Source organism: Nicotiana tabacum, chromosome 1 (genome assembly GCF_000715075.1).
Source record: "Nicotiana tabacum cultivar K326 chromosome 1, ASM71507v2, whole genome shotgun sequence".
NCBI classification, from domain to species: Eukaryota; Viridiplantae; Streptophyta; class Magnoliopsida; order Solanales; family Solanaceae; genus Nicotiana; species Nicotiana tabacum.
Window position 1 is genome coordinate 109,543,421 of NC_134080.1, and position 18,725 is coordinate 109,562,145.

Genomic DNA, 18,725 nt, shown 5'->3' on the forward strand with positions numbered 1-18,725 from the left:
CCTGTAGTGGCATCAATTAGTTGATCTATATGCGGTAATGGAAAAGAATCTTTAGGACAAGCTTTGTTTAGGTCAGTATAATCTACACAAACTCGCCACTTACCATTCTTTTTAGGTACTACTACAGTATTAGCTAACCAATTTTGATATTTTACCTCGCGGATGGACCCAATTTTTAATAGTTTTTGTACCTCATCTTGAATCACCTGATTTTTGAAAGATCCTTGCTTTCTTTTCTTTTGTTTGATAGGTGGGTATGATGGATATTCATTTAACTTGTGGGTCATCACTTCCGAAGGTATTCCTGTCATATCAGAATGGGACCAGGCAAAACAATCCACGTTGGTTTTCAAAAATTTAGTCAACTTACCTTTCATTTCTTGGCTTGGGTTGGCCCCAATGTAGACTTTCCTTTCAGGCCAGGGTGCAAATAGTACTACAACTTCCAATTCCTCAATCGTGTTTTGATGTTTTCATTTTCCTCTAGCTCTTGGATGGTATCAGGCCTCGAGTCTACATATGTTCTCCCGTGCTCAGTTGAGGCTTATGTTGCAGCATTCTCAACTGGATTCTGTGATTTCTATTTCTCTTCGTTTTTTGCGCTTGAATCTGCTATGGAGTTGATGCTCCTAGATGTCTGTTGATCACCACGGATTTGACGTATTCCCCATTGTGAAGGGAATTTAATAACTTGATGTAGAGTAGATGGCACAGCATCCATTTCGTGAATCCATGGTCTACCGAGAATCATATTATAAGCCATGTCCATCTCTACCACCTGAAACTTCGTGTCTTTGACAACTCCTTCTGCGAATGTGGTGATTATTATCTCCCCCTTTGTTACGGCGCTCGAGTTGTCAAAACCAGATAAGGTGTGCGCCTTGGGTATTAGCTTATCTTTAGCTTGTATTTCGTTTACCACTCTTAGCCGAATGGTATTCACAAAGCTACCTGGATCAATCAAAACTCGTTTCACATTAGTGTCATGCAAAAGTAAAGATATTACCAGTGCGTCATTGTGTGGGGTTAGCACGCCATCTGCATCTGCATCATCACATGTAATACTTTCTTCTTCCAAAACCCGTTGAACTCGCTTCCCATGTGTGACTGTAATTTTTGAAACCTTCTTGGTTGTCGTATATGTTACACCATTAATTTCTCCTCCTCCGCTTATGCCATTAACTGTCCTCTTTGGTGAAGGGGGTTTAGGGGGTTCCTGCCTGTTCTTCATATACGCTTGCTTACCATTTTCACTAAACAATTCGGTTAGATACCCTTGCTTTAACAAATGTTCAACTTTACCTTGCAGCAATCTATAATCCGTTGTTTTGTGACCATGATCGTTATGAAACTTGCACAAAAAATCAGGATTTTGCCTGTTCGGGTTTGATCTCATTTCTTTTGGCCATCGTACTTTATCTCCCATGCTTCTTAATACTGCTACTAACTCTGATGTGCTAACATTAAAATTGTAACTACCAATTTTTGCCTTCGAGATTCTATCATCATCTCGCGTATCTCCTCCATTTCGCTTTTTTCCGAACCTTGATGATGAACCTGACTCTTTATCTCTCGGTCTATGATCGTACCTTGAGTTATCCTGCTTTGAACGCGAGTCTTTTCCTGCTGGTCTCATGTAGGGCTCGTACCTATTTTTACCGGACCTTTTTTCAATTTCAGCACGTCTTGAACTTACCCTATCCTCTTTTCGAGACTGAGTGATGGTATCTTCTTCTATCCGCAGCTTCGTGTTGTATCTGTTGTAAACATCATTCCAAGTTGTTGCTGAAAATTCATGTAGACTTTTCTTGAGTCATCGCATGGCTTTTGAACTTTTCTCATTTAGATTACTAGCAAACGCCATAGCTGCCCAGTTATCAGGTACGCGTGGCAACATCATCCTCTCACGCTGGAATCTATCTACGAATTCTCTAAGCAACTCCGAATCTCCTTTCTTTATTTTGAAAGTATCCTCCATTCTTTTTCAACTTTTTGAGCTCTCGAGTGTGCTTTGATAAATGAATCTACAAGCTCAACAAAAGAATCTATAGAATTTTCGGGCAAAAGAGACTACCATGTTAATACTCCCTTAGTGAGTGTTTCTCCGAATTTTTTGACCAATACTGATTCAATTTCTTGCTTGGTCAAGTCATTTCCCTTTACACCGGTTGTGAATGCAATTACATGGTCACGTGGATTAGTTGTTCCATCGTATTTCGGAATGTCGACATTTTGAATTTCTTCGAAATTTGTAGGGGAGAAGCACTTGGCTTCCAAGGTTGTTGTGAATATTTGTCCATATCTATTACCTTGATTACAGGCGGTACTCCAGGTATTTGCTCTATGCGGTCGCTCTGCTCCTTGAGCTATTTCTGCAAAGTTAATACTAAATTTTGTAAATCAGAATTAACTGTGTTACCTGGTTCTCCATCACGATACTCGCTGGGAGTTCCACCACTGCCTAAATTAACGAGTCCAGAACGAGGGTTTTCAAAAGTGTTGTTATTTGGAGTTGGTGTTAACCGACAACTGGCTGGTTAAAGCCTGGAGAGCATTGTTGACCTGTTGAGCAATTAATTTTTTAAGAGCTTCATCGATAACTTGATCATTTGCAAGTCTGTCATTTTCATTCGATTCAGATCTGTTAGGAGTCCTCTCTTGTGATTGTCGCTGAGAATGTTGTGGCAATGGAGGTGAGGTTCTGTCATCTTGTTCGTTCAGTTGATGTTGTGGATCTTCTTGAAGTGGTAAATTGTGTTGGTTATTGTCGTTGACATTCGACATGATTATTTATGATAAAAGAGTCGATTTCGAAAGCAGATAATTATTAGATTCCTGACAACGGAACCAATTTGTTTAACCAAAAATAAGAATTTCGGTGAAAGCTTGTTTTTAGAAGAACTTGGGTTACTAATAATCAAATAGAAATAAGAATAATTGATGGAAATAATAGCTGGATAAAAAACAAAGTAAATCAGTATATTTCAGTAGTATTTTGTGTCCTTACAAATGCTCATTCCTCACCTTTTATAGCTATTTCTAAGTAATATGTTTCTCTCCTTCCATAATGGAGTTATTATGGATAATTAATGACATTCAATGTAACGTTATAATTGACAATCGTAACTGTTTCAGTACAGACTATATAACGTTTTTCGTAATTAATGCTCATTAACTACCAATAATACATATCTATACTCTTTTGCTATTTAGGTTCATTCTTCCGATGCTTTTTCAAATTATCAAGAGGTTCGAGCACCCATTCCTTTTGGTTTTCTTGGATCTTTGCTCGTGCCTGTTAAAGCTCGTGCCTCTTCAACTATTCTTCGTCAACTGTCATTCATTTACTGATCCACGTGTCATGACATATCAACACATAATTAATTTGATATAATAACTTGATTTTTCCCAATGCACAAATATTGCAAAAATAAAGTAGGGGTATTTATATTATAGTTAATACGCATCAATATTGCAAATATCCACAACCAAATATGGAATAACCATAATCCCTAATTTTATATCTGGATCAATATCCTTATCTTGTTAACCAAATGACCACCTAATGTTTAGGGGATTTAAAATCACTGTGGTTTGGGATCGAGAAAACTAGAAGACGTTAATCAGGTTAACTAATAGATAATTATATATAAAAAGTAGGATTAGTAGCTTGAAAAATAAGATAAGTTTAGAGGCGCGGATATAGCTAGTTTTATTGGGTTTAATATTTTAACATTGAACATAATATATAGGTAAAAATATCACAAAATTGCACCCAATAACCTAGGGACATTTGCATCTATATCCGCTTTTTGGGTTATGTTTTAACTTGTGCCCGTTTTGCAAAAAAACTACAAGCGTACCCACTTTTTCGCGTAACTTCAGCAGACGAGGCTGAAGTAGCAAAGACAATCACGCAAAACTGTAGACGGAACTGAAATAGCAAGTGTGTTGAAGTTTTTGTTTGTAATAGCTAAAGTTTTTGTTTTTGTAACTGACGAAGATTTTTTTTTTGTAACTGGCGAACTTCAGCTCTAGAGCTGAAGTTTTTGTTTTTGTAACTGGCGAACTTCAGCTCTAGAGCTGAAGTTTTTTGTTTTGTAACTGGCTTATGGTTTTCATACTTCCCAGAGACTTAAACTAAATCATCCATCAAAACAGATGATGTTAAGAGATGGCACAAACAAAGGGGTTTTCGTTGTGATTCAAACCAGTTAGTCTCAGCATAAACAGATAAAAAATCTGTGCATTTTTTCTACAACGAAAAGTTTTCAACGCACTTATACAGATTTATGATAAGCTGATTTATTTATTCAAACTTGTTGGTCTCAGTTAGCTGCTGCTTCTATAGTTTCAGTTAGTTGCTGCTTCAACGCATCTATTACCACCAGTCAATCAAGTAAGGACCTTTAGTCACGGACTACAGAAAGAGGTTGAGGGCGGATATAACTTTGAGGAGGAGAAGGAGGAGGAGAAATGTGGCATAAGTTGTTTAAAAAGTGGGTAGAAGTTAAAAAAAATTTAAAAAATGGGTATAGGTTAAATGAGGGCGACCAAATAGGCGCTCCGTACAATTTTTACAATAACCTAGTGGTCAATAAAATGACTGAAAAACCATGAGATCTCATGTTTAAATCTCGGGGAAGACAGGAAAACAATAGGTAATTTCTTCTTACCTAATAATGTGTTGGTGGGTTATAGCAAGCGACCGCAGAAAACAAATCATTAATTATATAAAGGAACGTGGGGTGGGGCATCAAGAGTTCTTACATTTGAATGGCCTTTTTGAGGGCAATGATGGTGTCCATAGAAGTGTTGGTATCAATATCAAAAGAAATGGAGTCGCACATTTCTTAGAAGTGTTGGTATCAATATCAAAAGAAATGGAGTCGCACATTTCAGGGCTTCTATAGAAAGAAGTTGATAATTGGCTTTGTAATCAATACTGCATTGGGGTAGTAGATTTTTTCATTGTCGTAACGGAGGAAAACTGTGGTCAATATATTCATCTCTTCCGCTAATAGCTGCATAGATAATATTAAAAAATAAGGAAATAAATTGAAACCCAAAAATTCACATATGTTAATTAAGAAATTAAAATTGGTTGTACCATATTCGCGCCAATCCAAATCAATATTCTACTATCTAGTTTTGAAAATGTTTACATGAAAATTGTCATTGTTGTTGAAAAGTAAATCAAGATACAAACACTATCTCAACAAAATAATACCTAGAACTCCTCAAAAAATCATGCAAAAAATAAAAGGAACCAAATGGTTTAAAAATAAGGCAGGTTATTTGCCTATTAATATGAAAATTCTTTACCCTGCTTGTGTCGATTGTTTTATATGAGAAGGTTAATTATTAGTGTTGAATAATAATAAAGATATATAACTGATCAACTCCATCGATAACACAGCGATCGCCAATGTCAAAAGGATGGACGACAAAGACAAAGATGATGGATTCGAAGATAGTCTTGCAAGTGTTTTGGAAATCCGAGAAGTACAAGTTGTGAAAGATGGAGAGCAAGGATTTGTGTGGACAACAGTCCCTCACTAAGAGCGAACCCACAGGTATTATAAAACCCACTATCCCACTTGCTATCTTATGAAGCTGTGCACTGCCGTTTTTGTATCATTTAATGAATGTGCCAAGTACTTCCTCAAATAGTATGCTCTAACCTAACAATAAATCCCAAACAAAGAAAAAGTCAAATCAAAAGATGCTAGTCCTTGAATTACAATTCATTGATAGCATAATGAATAAATCTTCACATCACGTTTTAACATATAGGTTACTAATCCCAATTTTTACTTGTAAATCATTTAGGTGATTTGATATGTATTGGAGTCTTTTATTCTATCTGTTAGTGTATATAAATTAAATTAAAAGATTATAGATGTGTGTATATATATAATTACCACCCAATTTCTGAAGGCAGATTTGGTGATCCTTCCGGTCTCGAGAGCTAGCTCCGTCAAAGAGTGGGAAAATGGTGTGTATCTCTACTCTATTCAGGAACCTCATTAAATCTTCCTCCCCTATGTACCTTCAGCATAAAAAGATAAACTTAATTCCCATATGTTGCAACTCATATGTTGCAACTCATTAGTTATGTCATGGGCTGCTTTCCAGACATGCCCCATGACTTCTTGGCCGCGCCCCATGGCGGCCTAGCAAGCCTCACAATGCCTAGCGCCATGGTCGGCCCCGTGGTCTTGGCTGCGCCAAGTGACAAGCGCGCATGTGCCTCTGTCGCCCCACCGATGCCTCTCGCCAGCGCCCAAGGGCTGGCTATTGACAACAGCGCCGCGCGCCCTGACAATGCCGCGCGCGCAGATCCTGATGCCTCGCCAGCGCCCAGCTGCAGGCCCATTCCAGCAGCGCCTCGCGCACAGACCCTGATGCCAAGCACCAGTGCCCAGCCTCAGGCCAGCACATCAAGTGTCGCGCGCGCCCACAGCAACGCGCGCGCAGACCCTGACCCGCAAGACAAAGATGCTGCCATCGGACTTAGTTTTTCCTTGTAATAATCTAAGTCCTTTTCATTGTAATCATAGGCTAGTTTACATCATTTTCATTTTCAGTGTGCTTCTACAGCTTTATTAGGACTAGTCTTGTAATGTTGGTTTATTTTTTTTAAGCATTATTAAGGGGACCAAACAATCAAACATTTCAATCAGCATTTTCTGGTGTCTCTCCCCCTCGACACCACATCATTGTAATCATCATTTTCATTCAGCAATAAAATCATCATCATCATTCAAAACCCAATTCTCTCTCAGCTTCCGCAATTTGCTTACGACATTGGTTTTCCCGCACGGCATTGACAATCTAGTCTAACGTGCGGCGAGGACCTCATTGGCGGACAGCAACCGCACTGACATCGGTTGCTTAGCCTTACGTTGCCCTTCCAAATATCATCAGGAAGGCGTTGCGTAACAGTTGGTATCAGAGCCTAGGCTCGACATCGGACGAGGGAACATTTGCCATCATCACCATTTCTGACCATGGTGAATCATGGGGAGCGTCTAGCATCCCTAGAAGAGACGGTTGACCGATTACGACCCATCGTAGAAACGGTGCCTGATCAAAGCAACAACCTAGTGCAAAGGTTGGACGACCTGGACCGCCGAATGCGGCAGGCCGAAAATGACATTGCAAACATCAGTCGTGACTCCGACGAGGACCGACAAACGGCAGCCATTGAAACTGCCAACATCCATGGCAAATTTGAGGACCTCCAACAGGAGCGTGCCGACGATTTAGCCCATCAGCAACATGAGGCAGACAGACTAACTGCCATGCATCAAACCATAAACGACTTGACTGACAAGCTCAACGTTGTCAATGCTGCCTTACAGAGCCTACTTCGAGAAGGCGAACATCACATCAGGGGTGCAGCAAACCTCACCCCCATTCCACAAAAGCTTAAGATACCGGAGCCAAAGCCATACGACGGATCCCGGGATGCTAAAGAAGTGGAAAACTTCATCTTCGACATCGAACAATACTTCGATGCCGTGGGCCATTTGGAGGAATCCAAAAAGGTAGCGACTGCTGCCATGTATCTTCAGGGCGATGCCAAACTTTGGTGGCGGGTCAAACACGAAGCCATCAAGGCCGGTGAAGATACTCTTCAGACATGGGACGAATTGAAGGTAGCCATACGCCTGCAGTTCTTTCCCGAAAATGTGGAATACAATTCCAGGAGAAAGCTACGGGACCTCCGCCACACCAGATCAGTGAGGGAGTACGTGCGCGAATTCTCCGCACTCATGCTAAACATACGCGACATGGGGGACAAAGACAAACTCTTCGCATTCATAGAAGGTTTGAAACCTCATGCCCGTATGGAACTACAGCGACAACGGGTAGACACCCTGCCCAAGGCCATTCAAGCTGCAGAATACCTTGGCGACTATCATTTGGGAACTCAGAACGACAGGCCCCAGCCGTCTGTCCGAGGGGGATTCAACGGGCACCATCCCAGCAATGGTGGCCCAAGCAAAAGTGGGGGAGATCGGAGTGCATCCAAAACTAAGACTCCTCCCTCCAACAACAACAGTGCTGCATCCATCAACAACAATCAGGGGAGAAAGCCTCCCTCAGAATGCCGTCATTGCGGCGGGGCACATTGGAACAATGAATGCCCAAACATCAAGGTCAATGCTCATCAGACTGTCGAGGATGAGACAGATGCATCAGACACATCTGAAGGCAACCAGGTAGGCGCCTTCAATGCAATTGTTGGCTCTATCCCTCATGCCTTAGCGGGGACCAGTGCATGTCCTCCTAAGAAAACATCAGTCCCGATCACCAGGAAAGGGAAAGAAAAGATGGACGAAGGACCTCCTAAACAAGCGAGGACCCTCATGTTCGTCGAATTGAAAGTGAACGGCAAGCCCCTTCACGCATTGATAGACACGGGTGCCACCCACAACTACTTGTCATCAACGCAAGTAGCGCGCCTAGGTCTTGTGGTACAAAAGAGCAAAGGCCGCGTCAAGGCTATCAACTCACCACCTCAGACACTGGGTGGAACAGCTACAAATGTCCCAGTGAAACTTGGCCCATACAAAGGAAGCATCGACCTGCGCATCGCAATCATAGATGACTTCGACATCATAGTGGGTTTAGAGTTCATGAGGCAAACCAACACCATTCCGGTACCATTTGCCAACATGCTCCTGATGATGGGAGAAAATGGGGCCAAGCCCTGCACCATACCATGCTTTCCCATAAAGATGGCCGCTGAAAACATCTCGGCCATGCAGTTGGAGAAGGTAGTCAACAGACATGAACCCCAAGTTCAGGCTGCCCTTTGCAGCAACAATCAGTCATCATGTCATCGGCCTCAAAAGACTGGTGACGCTCATCATCGTGTGAAGACTTGTCAGCCATGCCACAAGGACAAGTCGGATCACTCATCACAGCCGGGACCCTCGCAGCCATTACATGTCCCTCAGAGACCATGGGAAAGTGTTTCCCTCAGATTCATCACGGGATTGCCCCAAGTCGGCAATCTTGCATCCATCATGGTTGTCATAGATCAGTTCTCAGACTATGCAACTTTCATAGCAGCCTCGCAAAACATCTCAGCAGAAGATACAGCTCGACTCTTCTTCTCGCACATTGTCAAACATTGGGGCCTGCCCAAAAACATTGTTAGTAGGCGCGACTCACGCTTCACTAGCAACTTCTGGACCCATCTCTTCAGGTGCTTTGGGTCAACATTGAGTCACAACACAAATATCCATCCACCATCGGATGGCCAGACAGACCGGTTCGATGACATGCTGGAGGAATATCTCCGCAACTTCGCAACCGGATCACAGAAGCATTGGGTGAAGCTCCTGGATGCTGCTCAACTGTGTTTCAATTCTCAAAAGAGCCATCATACAAACAAGAGCCCTTTTGAAATTGTTACCGGACAACAACCGCTTCTCCCGCAAACGGTGAATGCATCAACCATGCCGAAATCTCCTCGAGCTGCCAACTTCTCGAGCGAATGGGAGCGCAACATGGAGATAGTGCGGAGCTATCTCATCAGGGCCCAAGAGCGGGCAAAAAGGTTCACCGAACAAAAGCGTTGCTTTTCCCAACATCAACCAGGGGATAAAGTAATGCTACGCATCCCAAAGCAGTACTTGTTTGCAGAAAGGACCCATGACCCTCGGCTGCAACAAAAATACATCGGGCCCCTGCCCATTGAAAAACGCATTGGGAAGTCCACATACCAGGTCAAAACTCCATCCTGGTGGAAGATCCATCCAGTCTTCCATGTCAGCCGCATGAAATCATTGCTTCGCTACAACAGCAAGCTCAAACAACAGAGGGGCGCAGACCTCCCATCCAACAACCATCAGAAACATCATCATCATCATCATCATCATCATCATAAGGCTCCGAGGACGGCGCCAACTCAGGTGGGGGAGAATGTCATGGGCTGCTTTCCAGACATGCCCCATGACCCCTTGGCCGCGCCCCATGGCGGCCTAGCAAGCCTCACAATGCCTAGCGCCATGGTCGGCCCCGTGGTCTTGGCTGCGCCAAGTGACAAGCGCGCATGTGCCTCTGTCGCCCCACCGATGCCTCTCGCCAGCGCCCAAGGGCTGGCTATTGACAACAACGCCGCGCGCCCTGACAATGCCGCGCGCGCAGATCCTGATGCCTCGCCAGCGCCCAGCTGCAGGCCCATTCCAACAGCGCCTCGCGCACAGACCCTGATGCCAAGCACCAGTGCCCAGCCTCAGGCCAGCACATCAAGTGTCGCGCGCGCCCACAGCAACGCGCGCGCAGACCCTGACCCGCAAGACAAAGATGCTGCCATCGGACTTAGTTTTTCCTTGTAATAATCTAAGTCCTTTTCATTGTAATCATAGGCTAGTTTACATCATTTTCATTTTCAGTGTGCTTCTACAGCTTTATTAGGACTAGTCTTGTAATGTTGGTTTATTTTTTTTAAGCATTATTAAGGGGGACCAAACAATCAAACATTTCAATCAGCATTTTCTGGTGTCTCTCCCCCTCGACACCACATCATTGTAATCATCATTTTCATTCAGCAATAAAATCATCATCATCATTCAAAACCCAATTCTCTCTCAGCTTCCGCAATTTGCTTACGACATTGGTTTTCCCGCACGGCATTGACAATCTAGTCTAGCGTGCGGCGAGGACCTCATTGGCGGACAGCAACCGCACTGACATCGGTTGCTTAGCCTTACGTTGCCCTTCCAAAGATCATCAGGAAGGCGTTGCGTAACAGTTATCATGCTGTCTTTTGGGTGAAAAGTGAAACTTAATTCTGTAACATACATATTACATCCAACCTGTACTCCATATAATTAGTACAAGGAAGTTATAAATATATTCTGTTGGGCTTTCCTTTTTATACTTAATTAAATAGAGTAGCGTTAACACTTGAGACTGACCATGCAGAGATTTGACCCTATAATTATATACATTCAAATAATATATTCTCCCTCTCTCTCAATTTACATAATACATTTCGCTTATAGAAAATTAATTTAACTAAATGTTAATGCTAAATTAAATTAGTTCAACTTAATTAAACTTTGAATATTTAAAAACTATACAAAAAGTAATATAAGTTCTAATTTTTCTCATGTCAATATGATAACAAAATATATTTTAAATTATTTGTTAAACTTTACACAATTTGGCTTTCAATAAGCGAAGTGTGTTATCTAAATTGAAATGGATGGAGTAGTACTTTATATATATATATATATATATATATATATATATAAATATGCACACACACACACACACACACGTTTACCCTAAAAACGGATAACAATTGAATTTATACGTGGTTTTAACGATACGTGATTTTACTTGGCACAAATTGGAAAAATATGTAAATTGATATTGTAATTGATTATAAAGAGAAATAAATGCAAACCAAATGAAACGTATAGGTTTGGCACTCGAGCTAGATCACCCTCGAACTAAGTAAAGATTCTATTGAAATATGAACAAAGTAACAGAATATTGAAAGCTTAAGAGAAGACAATATATTGCTTTGTATTGCATAAATGTGATGTGTTTTACAAATGATCAGACCCCCTTTATATAGTAGAGGAGGCCTAGTCTTGGTACACCTCTAAATACAGTAAGAAATCTCATTATTGGCTAATTAATCAGCCTTATCTCAATAGTGATGGGATTCCGCCATGATCCTTGCTCGATTACAAATATATATTTCGGCTTACCATTACTTGATTTGGTAAACTTCTATCGGTCTCGCTCGATCTCTATTTTGCTTGATCTTGATCTTGGCCGATCTCGACCTTGATTGGTCTTTGAGTTATGAGCTCAGCAATCTAATTTCGCACTATGGCTCGATATAACACGAGGCCGAACCTTGACCTATCATGTTCTAGTCTGGATTAGTCATTGTGAGCACCTAAATTTTGTCATACATGAAAAAAACTCCTAAAAATAAATCAAGAATAATTTTAATGAATTTTAGGAGATTTTCTTTATTTAGTTGCATTTCATGCATATTTAATATTTTTAAAATCATAAGAAAAAATCATAAAAAATTGTCATATTTTAATTTCATGTCATCTTAGGTTCAATTTGAATTTAGGAATTAATTACATTGAGTTAATTGCATTATTAAGGAAAAAATCACAAAAATAGTCATTTTTATATATGTTTAACTTTTAGTCTTTAGAAATTAGTGCTTTTATTTTGTTTTAAGTTAATTAGTTGTTTTAATAGATAAATAATTTTAATTTTACAAATTAGATTGATTTAGGATATTATTAGATTTTAAAATCAAAGAAAAAAGAAGAAAAATATGAAAGGAAAAGGGGTTTGTTTTTGAATTAAAATCGGACTAAGCCAGCTTCAATTGGCCCAATACCATACCAATACCCACGGCCAAAACTCTATTTTCATTAAAACCTAACCCTTCTCTCATTTTCTAACCTAGACACACATTAAAAGTCCTAAGGAAAATCGTACTCCTCTCTCACCGACCCAAAAAACGGCGTGACCCCAGCTCCCTTCTTCTGTGTGCTTTTTTCATTTCTCAAAATACACACACATCAATTACACCCACACACCTAGGCTGCTGGAAGAAGAAGTTTGCACTTCAAAATTTAAGATCGAGAAAACCAAAAAAAGAATGAAAAGCTATAAAAAAAAGGATGAACAACAGAGTGATTGGTTGTTTCAGATTCAAATGATTCACAATCAAAGCTGCGTTTATTTGTTGTCGATTCCGAATTGATTTGCCTGGGTTCGAAATTTCCTTCCTCTTGTTCGGGATTGTTTTTGCTGTTCATCATTGCTGAACTTTACCAATTAGGAGTTCTAGGCATTTATTTGGTTTTTGAGCTGTTGTTTCCCTACTTTAGGAGTGTTTAAACTCTCCAAATATGGCTACTTGCTGGGTCTTGTCATCTTCATTTGTGCTCGAGTTTGGCCGATTCAATTCCTGACTCAGGCATTAGGTACACATTCCTAAATCTGTATTTGCTTGTGTTTGTTGCTAAAAATGAAAAAATATGTTAAACTTCTGACAAGCTTTGATTTACGGTTCTGTTATGCTATCTGTGTCATTTGTGTGTTTTTAGCTTCGAGTGAGAACATTGGTTTTTCTACCACATTGCAGTCTCTTACAGTGAAGATTAATAATCTCCTATATCTCTTATTATGCTCGAAATTTTCTTTCAAAGCACTATTTCAAATTATTATCTTTTCTTTTTTGCATCTTGTATTTAAAAGTAAAAGTTAAACATCATCCTTAATATTTGAAATTATGAATACGCATTGATTGTCCCGTAATTCTTGTTTCAAAATGGTCAATAGCTTAAACTAGTGGCGTTTTAAGTGCTAATCGATTCCTGTTAATCAAGGAACAAATGTTAAGCCTAATCTTTGTACACATTTTGATAAATAGAATCAGTAACAAGTTTCACCAAAAAAGCAAATAAGAATTCATAAGTTAGTCCATAATTTCATAATTAATTTACATCCTTCTCCACAAATTTATTCCATAACTCTTGGTCTTACCCCAAATCTAAAAACTTTAGAAAAGTTAATTCATGATGTGACGATCCGGTCAGTCGTCTCATGAGTTACCGCTCCGTTTTCCCTAGTTCTGCTTCTTTATGCTTTGTTATCCGTGTTTTGTGGTATCGGGTTGGTCGGATCGAATCCGGAATGGTTTTGGTAAGGCTTAACAAAGTTTAAGTTGGAAAAGTTAATCGGATGTTGACTTATGTGTTAGAGGGCTCAGACGTGATTTTCGATGGTTCGGTTAGCTTCGGGAGGTGATTTATGGCTTAGGAGTATGATCGAAATGAAATTTGGAAGTTCGGAGTAGAATTAAGCTTGAATTGGCGAAGTTGATATTTTGGCGATTTCCGGTTGATAGGCGAGATTTTGATATATGGGTCGGAATGGAATTCTGAGAGTTTCAGTAGCTTCGTTGGGTCATTTGGGATGTGTGTGCAAAATTTCAGGTCATTCGGGCGTGGTTTGATTGGGGTTTTTATCAAAAGCAAAATTTGGAAGATTCTAGAAACTTAGGCTTGAATCCGATGTGTTTTGGGTGATTTGATGTTGTTTGAGGTATTTTGATAATTGGAACAAGTTTGATTAAGGTTTTAGGAAGTGCTGGTGCCTTTGGTTGAGGTCTTGGGGGCCTTGTGGTGAGTTTCGGAGGGTTGAACGAATCATTTTCATCGGTTTGAGATAAGTAACCACTGTAAATCTGGAACTGAGGGTACAAAACCCTGGTATTTGACTTGTTTTTGATAAATGCGGTGACACACATGCTAGGTGACGAGCGTATGGCGTGCACCAGTAGGGATTGTGACTTGGTCCGTCCCGTAGCGACTATTAAGCCGCGTAATTGATTTGGAAATATTATGTTATCCCGTATTTTGGATATTTATATTGTATTATGGGCTGTATGCCATGTGTGCCAACCTGTAGAAACCCTTAGAGGGAGTTTTAACAAATTTCCTCACTTTACTTGCTAGAAGCAAATCCTCAGACATGTTTTACCTACTTAAATATTTAAAACTGGTTTTATTACACTACTCCTGATTGTGAGGACTGTTTGGCCTGAGTTCCCTAAATTTCATTGTTGTCCGAGAGGCAGTGAGGTTAAAGACTGTGTGAGGTTAATGACTGAGAGAAGTTGAGAACCTAATAGTGAGGATATGATATCTATACATTATGGATTGGGTTGTACGCCATAACGATACTTATATGGATCGGGCTGCACGCCGCAGCGATATGACGCTTGGGCTGTAGGAGACCCTCCGGAGTCTGCACACCCCCGTGAGCGTAGTCGACTATAAATACATGGATCAGGCTGCACACCGCAGCGGTTACTATGATTTCTGTTAATATGAGATATAGATAATCCGAGTGCTGAGAGTGAGTACTGCGTGACGAGATTTGAGTCACGAGTGACTGATAGGCTACCTGAGGGGCCATATTCTAAGTGATTCCTTGCCAAGGGACCCTGTTATGATGTTTCCACTGTTTTCACTCTTCTTTTAAATAAGCTTCTTTTGGACATATTGTTAAGTAACTGATTTCAATGTTTAAACTGGAAATGATGATTTTTATGACAGACCTGATTTTAAAGTTATATGTTTTGAACTGCTCGTCACTGCCTTCAGTCTATTATTTACTTTAGTTTCTTACTGAGTTGGCGTACTCACGTTACTCCCTGCACCTTGTATGTAGATCCAGGTGCCCGAGCGGCTGAGTGAACATCTTCAGCTGATTCAGTTTCTATCGGGTAGTTCGAGGTAGCTGCATGGCGTTCGCAGCCCTGTTTTCTCCCTTCTATCATGTTATTTTCCGCATTTTCTAGACTATTAATCTAGTAGGTATTCAGACTTGTATTAGAGGCTCTAGACTCATGACACCAGATCCGTTTGAGTTGTGTAGTTTTCTATTATTTTGACTTCCGCATATCTTCTGTTACTCTAACGGTTATTATGAAATTGGTATTTAAAACTTGTGTTGAAAATGGGTTCTTACTAAAGGAAAATAGGTTGTGGTCAGTTGACTGGTTGGCTTGCCTAGTAATATGATAGGCACTATCACGACCGACATTTGGGGTCGTGACAAGTTGGTATCAGAGCCTAGGTTACATAAGTCTCACGAGTCATGAGCCGGTTTAGTAGAGTCTCACGGATCGGTACAAAAACGTTTGTATTTACCCTCGAGAGGCTGCAGAACCTTTAGGAAAAACTTCATATTCTTGACATTCTTGTCGTGCGGATCTGTTTAAATGAGTACTAAACTTCTGTTATTCCATTCTCTCATAGATGGTGAGGACACGTGCTACCGGGCAGGGCGGACGACCGCCAGTACCACCAGCTGGGGCCACCAGAGGCCGAGTTCGCGGTCGAGGTCGTGGAAGGGGCAGAGCAGCTAGAGCAGCACCGACAAATCCACCAGCTGCCCTAGTTCCGAATCAGGTCCCAATCGTGGACGCTATAGTAGCACCAGTTCAGGCACCAGTTGTGCCTATTGTGATCCCAGGTCTCCAAGAGGCTTTAGCTCAGATCTTATCAGTGTGTACAGGTTTGGCTCAGGCGGTCTCAGCTACTACAGCCACAACTACTTTCCAGGCTGGGGGAGGCACCCAGACTCCCGTTGCTCGCACACCTGAGCAGGTTGTGCAGGGACTCCAGACACCGGGGGCACCTCCAGCCCAGCCGGTTGCACTAGCTCAGGAGTTTGTGGTACCAGTTATGTCGGATGATGAGCATTGTCGACTTGAGAGGTTTGGTATACTCCAACCTCCGACATTTAGCAATGCAGAGGGCGAGGATGCCTAGGGTTTCTTGGATAAGTGCCAGCAGATGCTTCGTACAGCAGGGATTCTTGAGACTAGTGGTGTGGCATTTACTACCTTTCAGTTTTCTAGGGCTGCCTTCACTTGGTGGGAGGCGTAGACTTGTTGGTGCAGCGCCCCTTACTTGGCAGCAGTTCTCTATTCTCTTCCTGGAGAAGTATGTACCACAGTCGCGCCAAGAGGAACTGCGCAGGCAGTTTGAGTAGCTTCATCAGGGGTAGATGACAATGACGCAGTATGAGATGTGGTTCTCTGAGTTAGCCCGACATGCAGTTTGGTTGGTTCCCACCAATTGAGAGAGGATCAGGAGGTTTGTTGATGGCCTCACATACCAGCTTCGGATTCTAATGACTAGAGAGAGGGTGACAGGTGCTACCTTCGAGGAAGTTGTTGATATCGCCCGTGAGATTGAGTCGATTCGCCGGCAGGAGCAAGAGGAGAGGGAGTCCAAGAGGCCTCGGGGATCTGGTAGCTTTAGTAGTGCTCTACTAAAGCTACCCCGTTATTGCCTCAAGAGTTGGGATTGGTTGTGTGTTGATGTAGGAGGGTAGAGTTATTGCCTATGCTTCTCGTCAGTTGAAGCCCCATGAGAAGAACTACCCCGTTCATGATTTGGAGTTGGCTGCCATAGTTCACGCATTGAAGATTTGGAGGCATTATTTGTATGGCATATCTTGTGAGGTGTTCACTGATCATCGCAGTCTTCAGCATTTGTTCAAGCAAAAAGATCTTAATTTGAGGCAGCGAAAATGGTTGGAGTTGCTTAAGGATTATGATACCATTATATTGTATCTCCAGGGAAGGCCAATGTAGTGGCCAATGCTTTGAGCCGAAAGGCGGTGAGTATGGGGAGTTTGGCATATATTTCAGTTGGGGAGAGACTTCTTGCAGTTGATATTCAGGCCTTGGCCAATAGATTCGTGAGATTAGATATTTCGGAGCCTAGTTGAGTATTGGCTTGCGTTGTTTCTCGGTCTTCTTTATATGATCGCATCAGAGAGCGCCAGTATGATGATCCGCATTTGTTTGTCCTTAAAAATAGAGTTCAGCATGATGATTCCAGGGATGTGACCATTGGTGATGATAGGGTGTTGAGGATGCATGACCGGATTTGTGTGCCAAATGTGGATGGGCTTCGGGAGTTAATTCTGGAGGAGGCCCATAGCTCGCGGTATTCCATTCATCCGGGTGCCGCGAAGATGTATCAGTATTTGAGGCAGCACTATTGGTGGCGGAGAATGAAGAAAGACATTATAGGATTTGTGGCTCAGTGTCTCAATTGTCAGCAGGTGAAATATGAGCATCAGCGACCGGGTGGTTTGCTTCAGCAGATGGATATTCTAGAGTGAAAGTGGGAGAGGATCACTATGGACTTTGTTGTTGGACTTCCACGAACTTTGAAGAAGTTCGACGCTATTTGGGTGATTGTGGATCGGCTGACCAAGTCCGCGCACTTCATTCCTGTGTGCACTACCTATTCTTCAGAGCGGTTGGCAGGGATCTATATTAGGGAGATTGTTCGTTTGCATGGTGTACCAGTTTCCATCATTTCAGATAGGGGTACTCAGTTTACTTTGCAGTTTTGGAAGGCCGTGCAGAGAGAGTTGGGTACTCAGGTGGAGTTGAACACGACTTTTCATCCTCAGACAGACGGGCAGTCCGAGCGCACTATTCAGAATTGGAGGACATGTTGCGTGCTTGTGTCATTGATTTCGGAGGATCATGGGATGAGTTTCTACCGCTTGCACAATTTTCTTATAACAACAGCTACCAGTTGAGTATTCAGATGGCTCCATATGAGGCTTTGTATGGGAGGCGGTGTAGATCTCCAGTTGGTTGGTTCGAGCCCGGTGAGGCTAGGCTATTGGGGATTGATTTGGTGCAGGATGCTTTGGAGAAGGTGAAGGTGATTTAGGAGAGGCTTCGTACAGCGCAATCGAGGCAAAAGAGTTATGTTGATAGAAATGTTTGAGATGTGTCCTACATGGTAGGCGAGAATGTTCTGTTGAAGGTTTCACCCATGAAGGGTGTTATGAGATTTGGGAAGAAAGGGAAATTGAGTCCTCGGTTCATTAGGCCTTTTGAGGTGCTTCGGAAGATTGGGGAGGTGGCTTTTAAGCTTGCTTTGCCACCCATCTTGTCGAGTGTGCATCCGGTATTTCATGTTTCTATGCTCTAGAAATATATTGGGGATCCGTCTCATGTTCTGGATTTCAGCATGGTTCAGTTGGATGGTGACTTGACTTATGATGTGGAGCCAGTGGCTATTTTGGGTCGTCAGGTTCGAAAGTTGAGGTCAAAGGATATAACTTCAGTGAAAGTGCAGTGGAGAGGTTGGCCCGTGGAGGAGGCT

General features: G+C 41.8%; 1 protein-coding gene and 1 long non-coding RNA gene across 2 annotated transcripts; one reads left to right on the forward strand and one right to left on the reverse strand.

The window, feature by feature from the left end:
* Positions 1 to 580: 580 nt before the first annotated feature.
* Positions 581 to 1,396, reverse strand: LOC142163441 (uncharacterized). The gene has a single exon (XM_075220729.1). It carries the CDS (start codon positions 1,394 to 1,396, stop codon positions 581 to 583), a length of 816 nt encoding a protein of 271 aa, XP_075076830.1.
* Positions 1,397 to 12,419: 11,023 nt separating this feature from the next.
* LOC107783507 (uncharacterized) lies at positions 12,420 to 15,538 on the forward strand. The gene is made up of 2 exons (XR_001647464.2): positions 12,420 to 12,995; positions 15,250 to 15,538. It is a non-coding gene; the product is annotated as an uncharacterized LOC107783507 (long non-coding RNA).
* Positions 15,539 to 18,725: the final 3,187 nt, after the last annotated feature.

Bases quoted from the DNA above. Each gene is read 5' to 3' on its own strand.
- LOC142163441 (XM_075220729.1), bottom strand. From the start codon at position 1,396: ATGAGATCAAACCCGAACAGGCAAAATCCTGATTTTTTGTGCAAGTTT.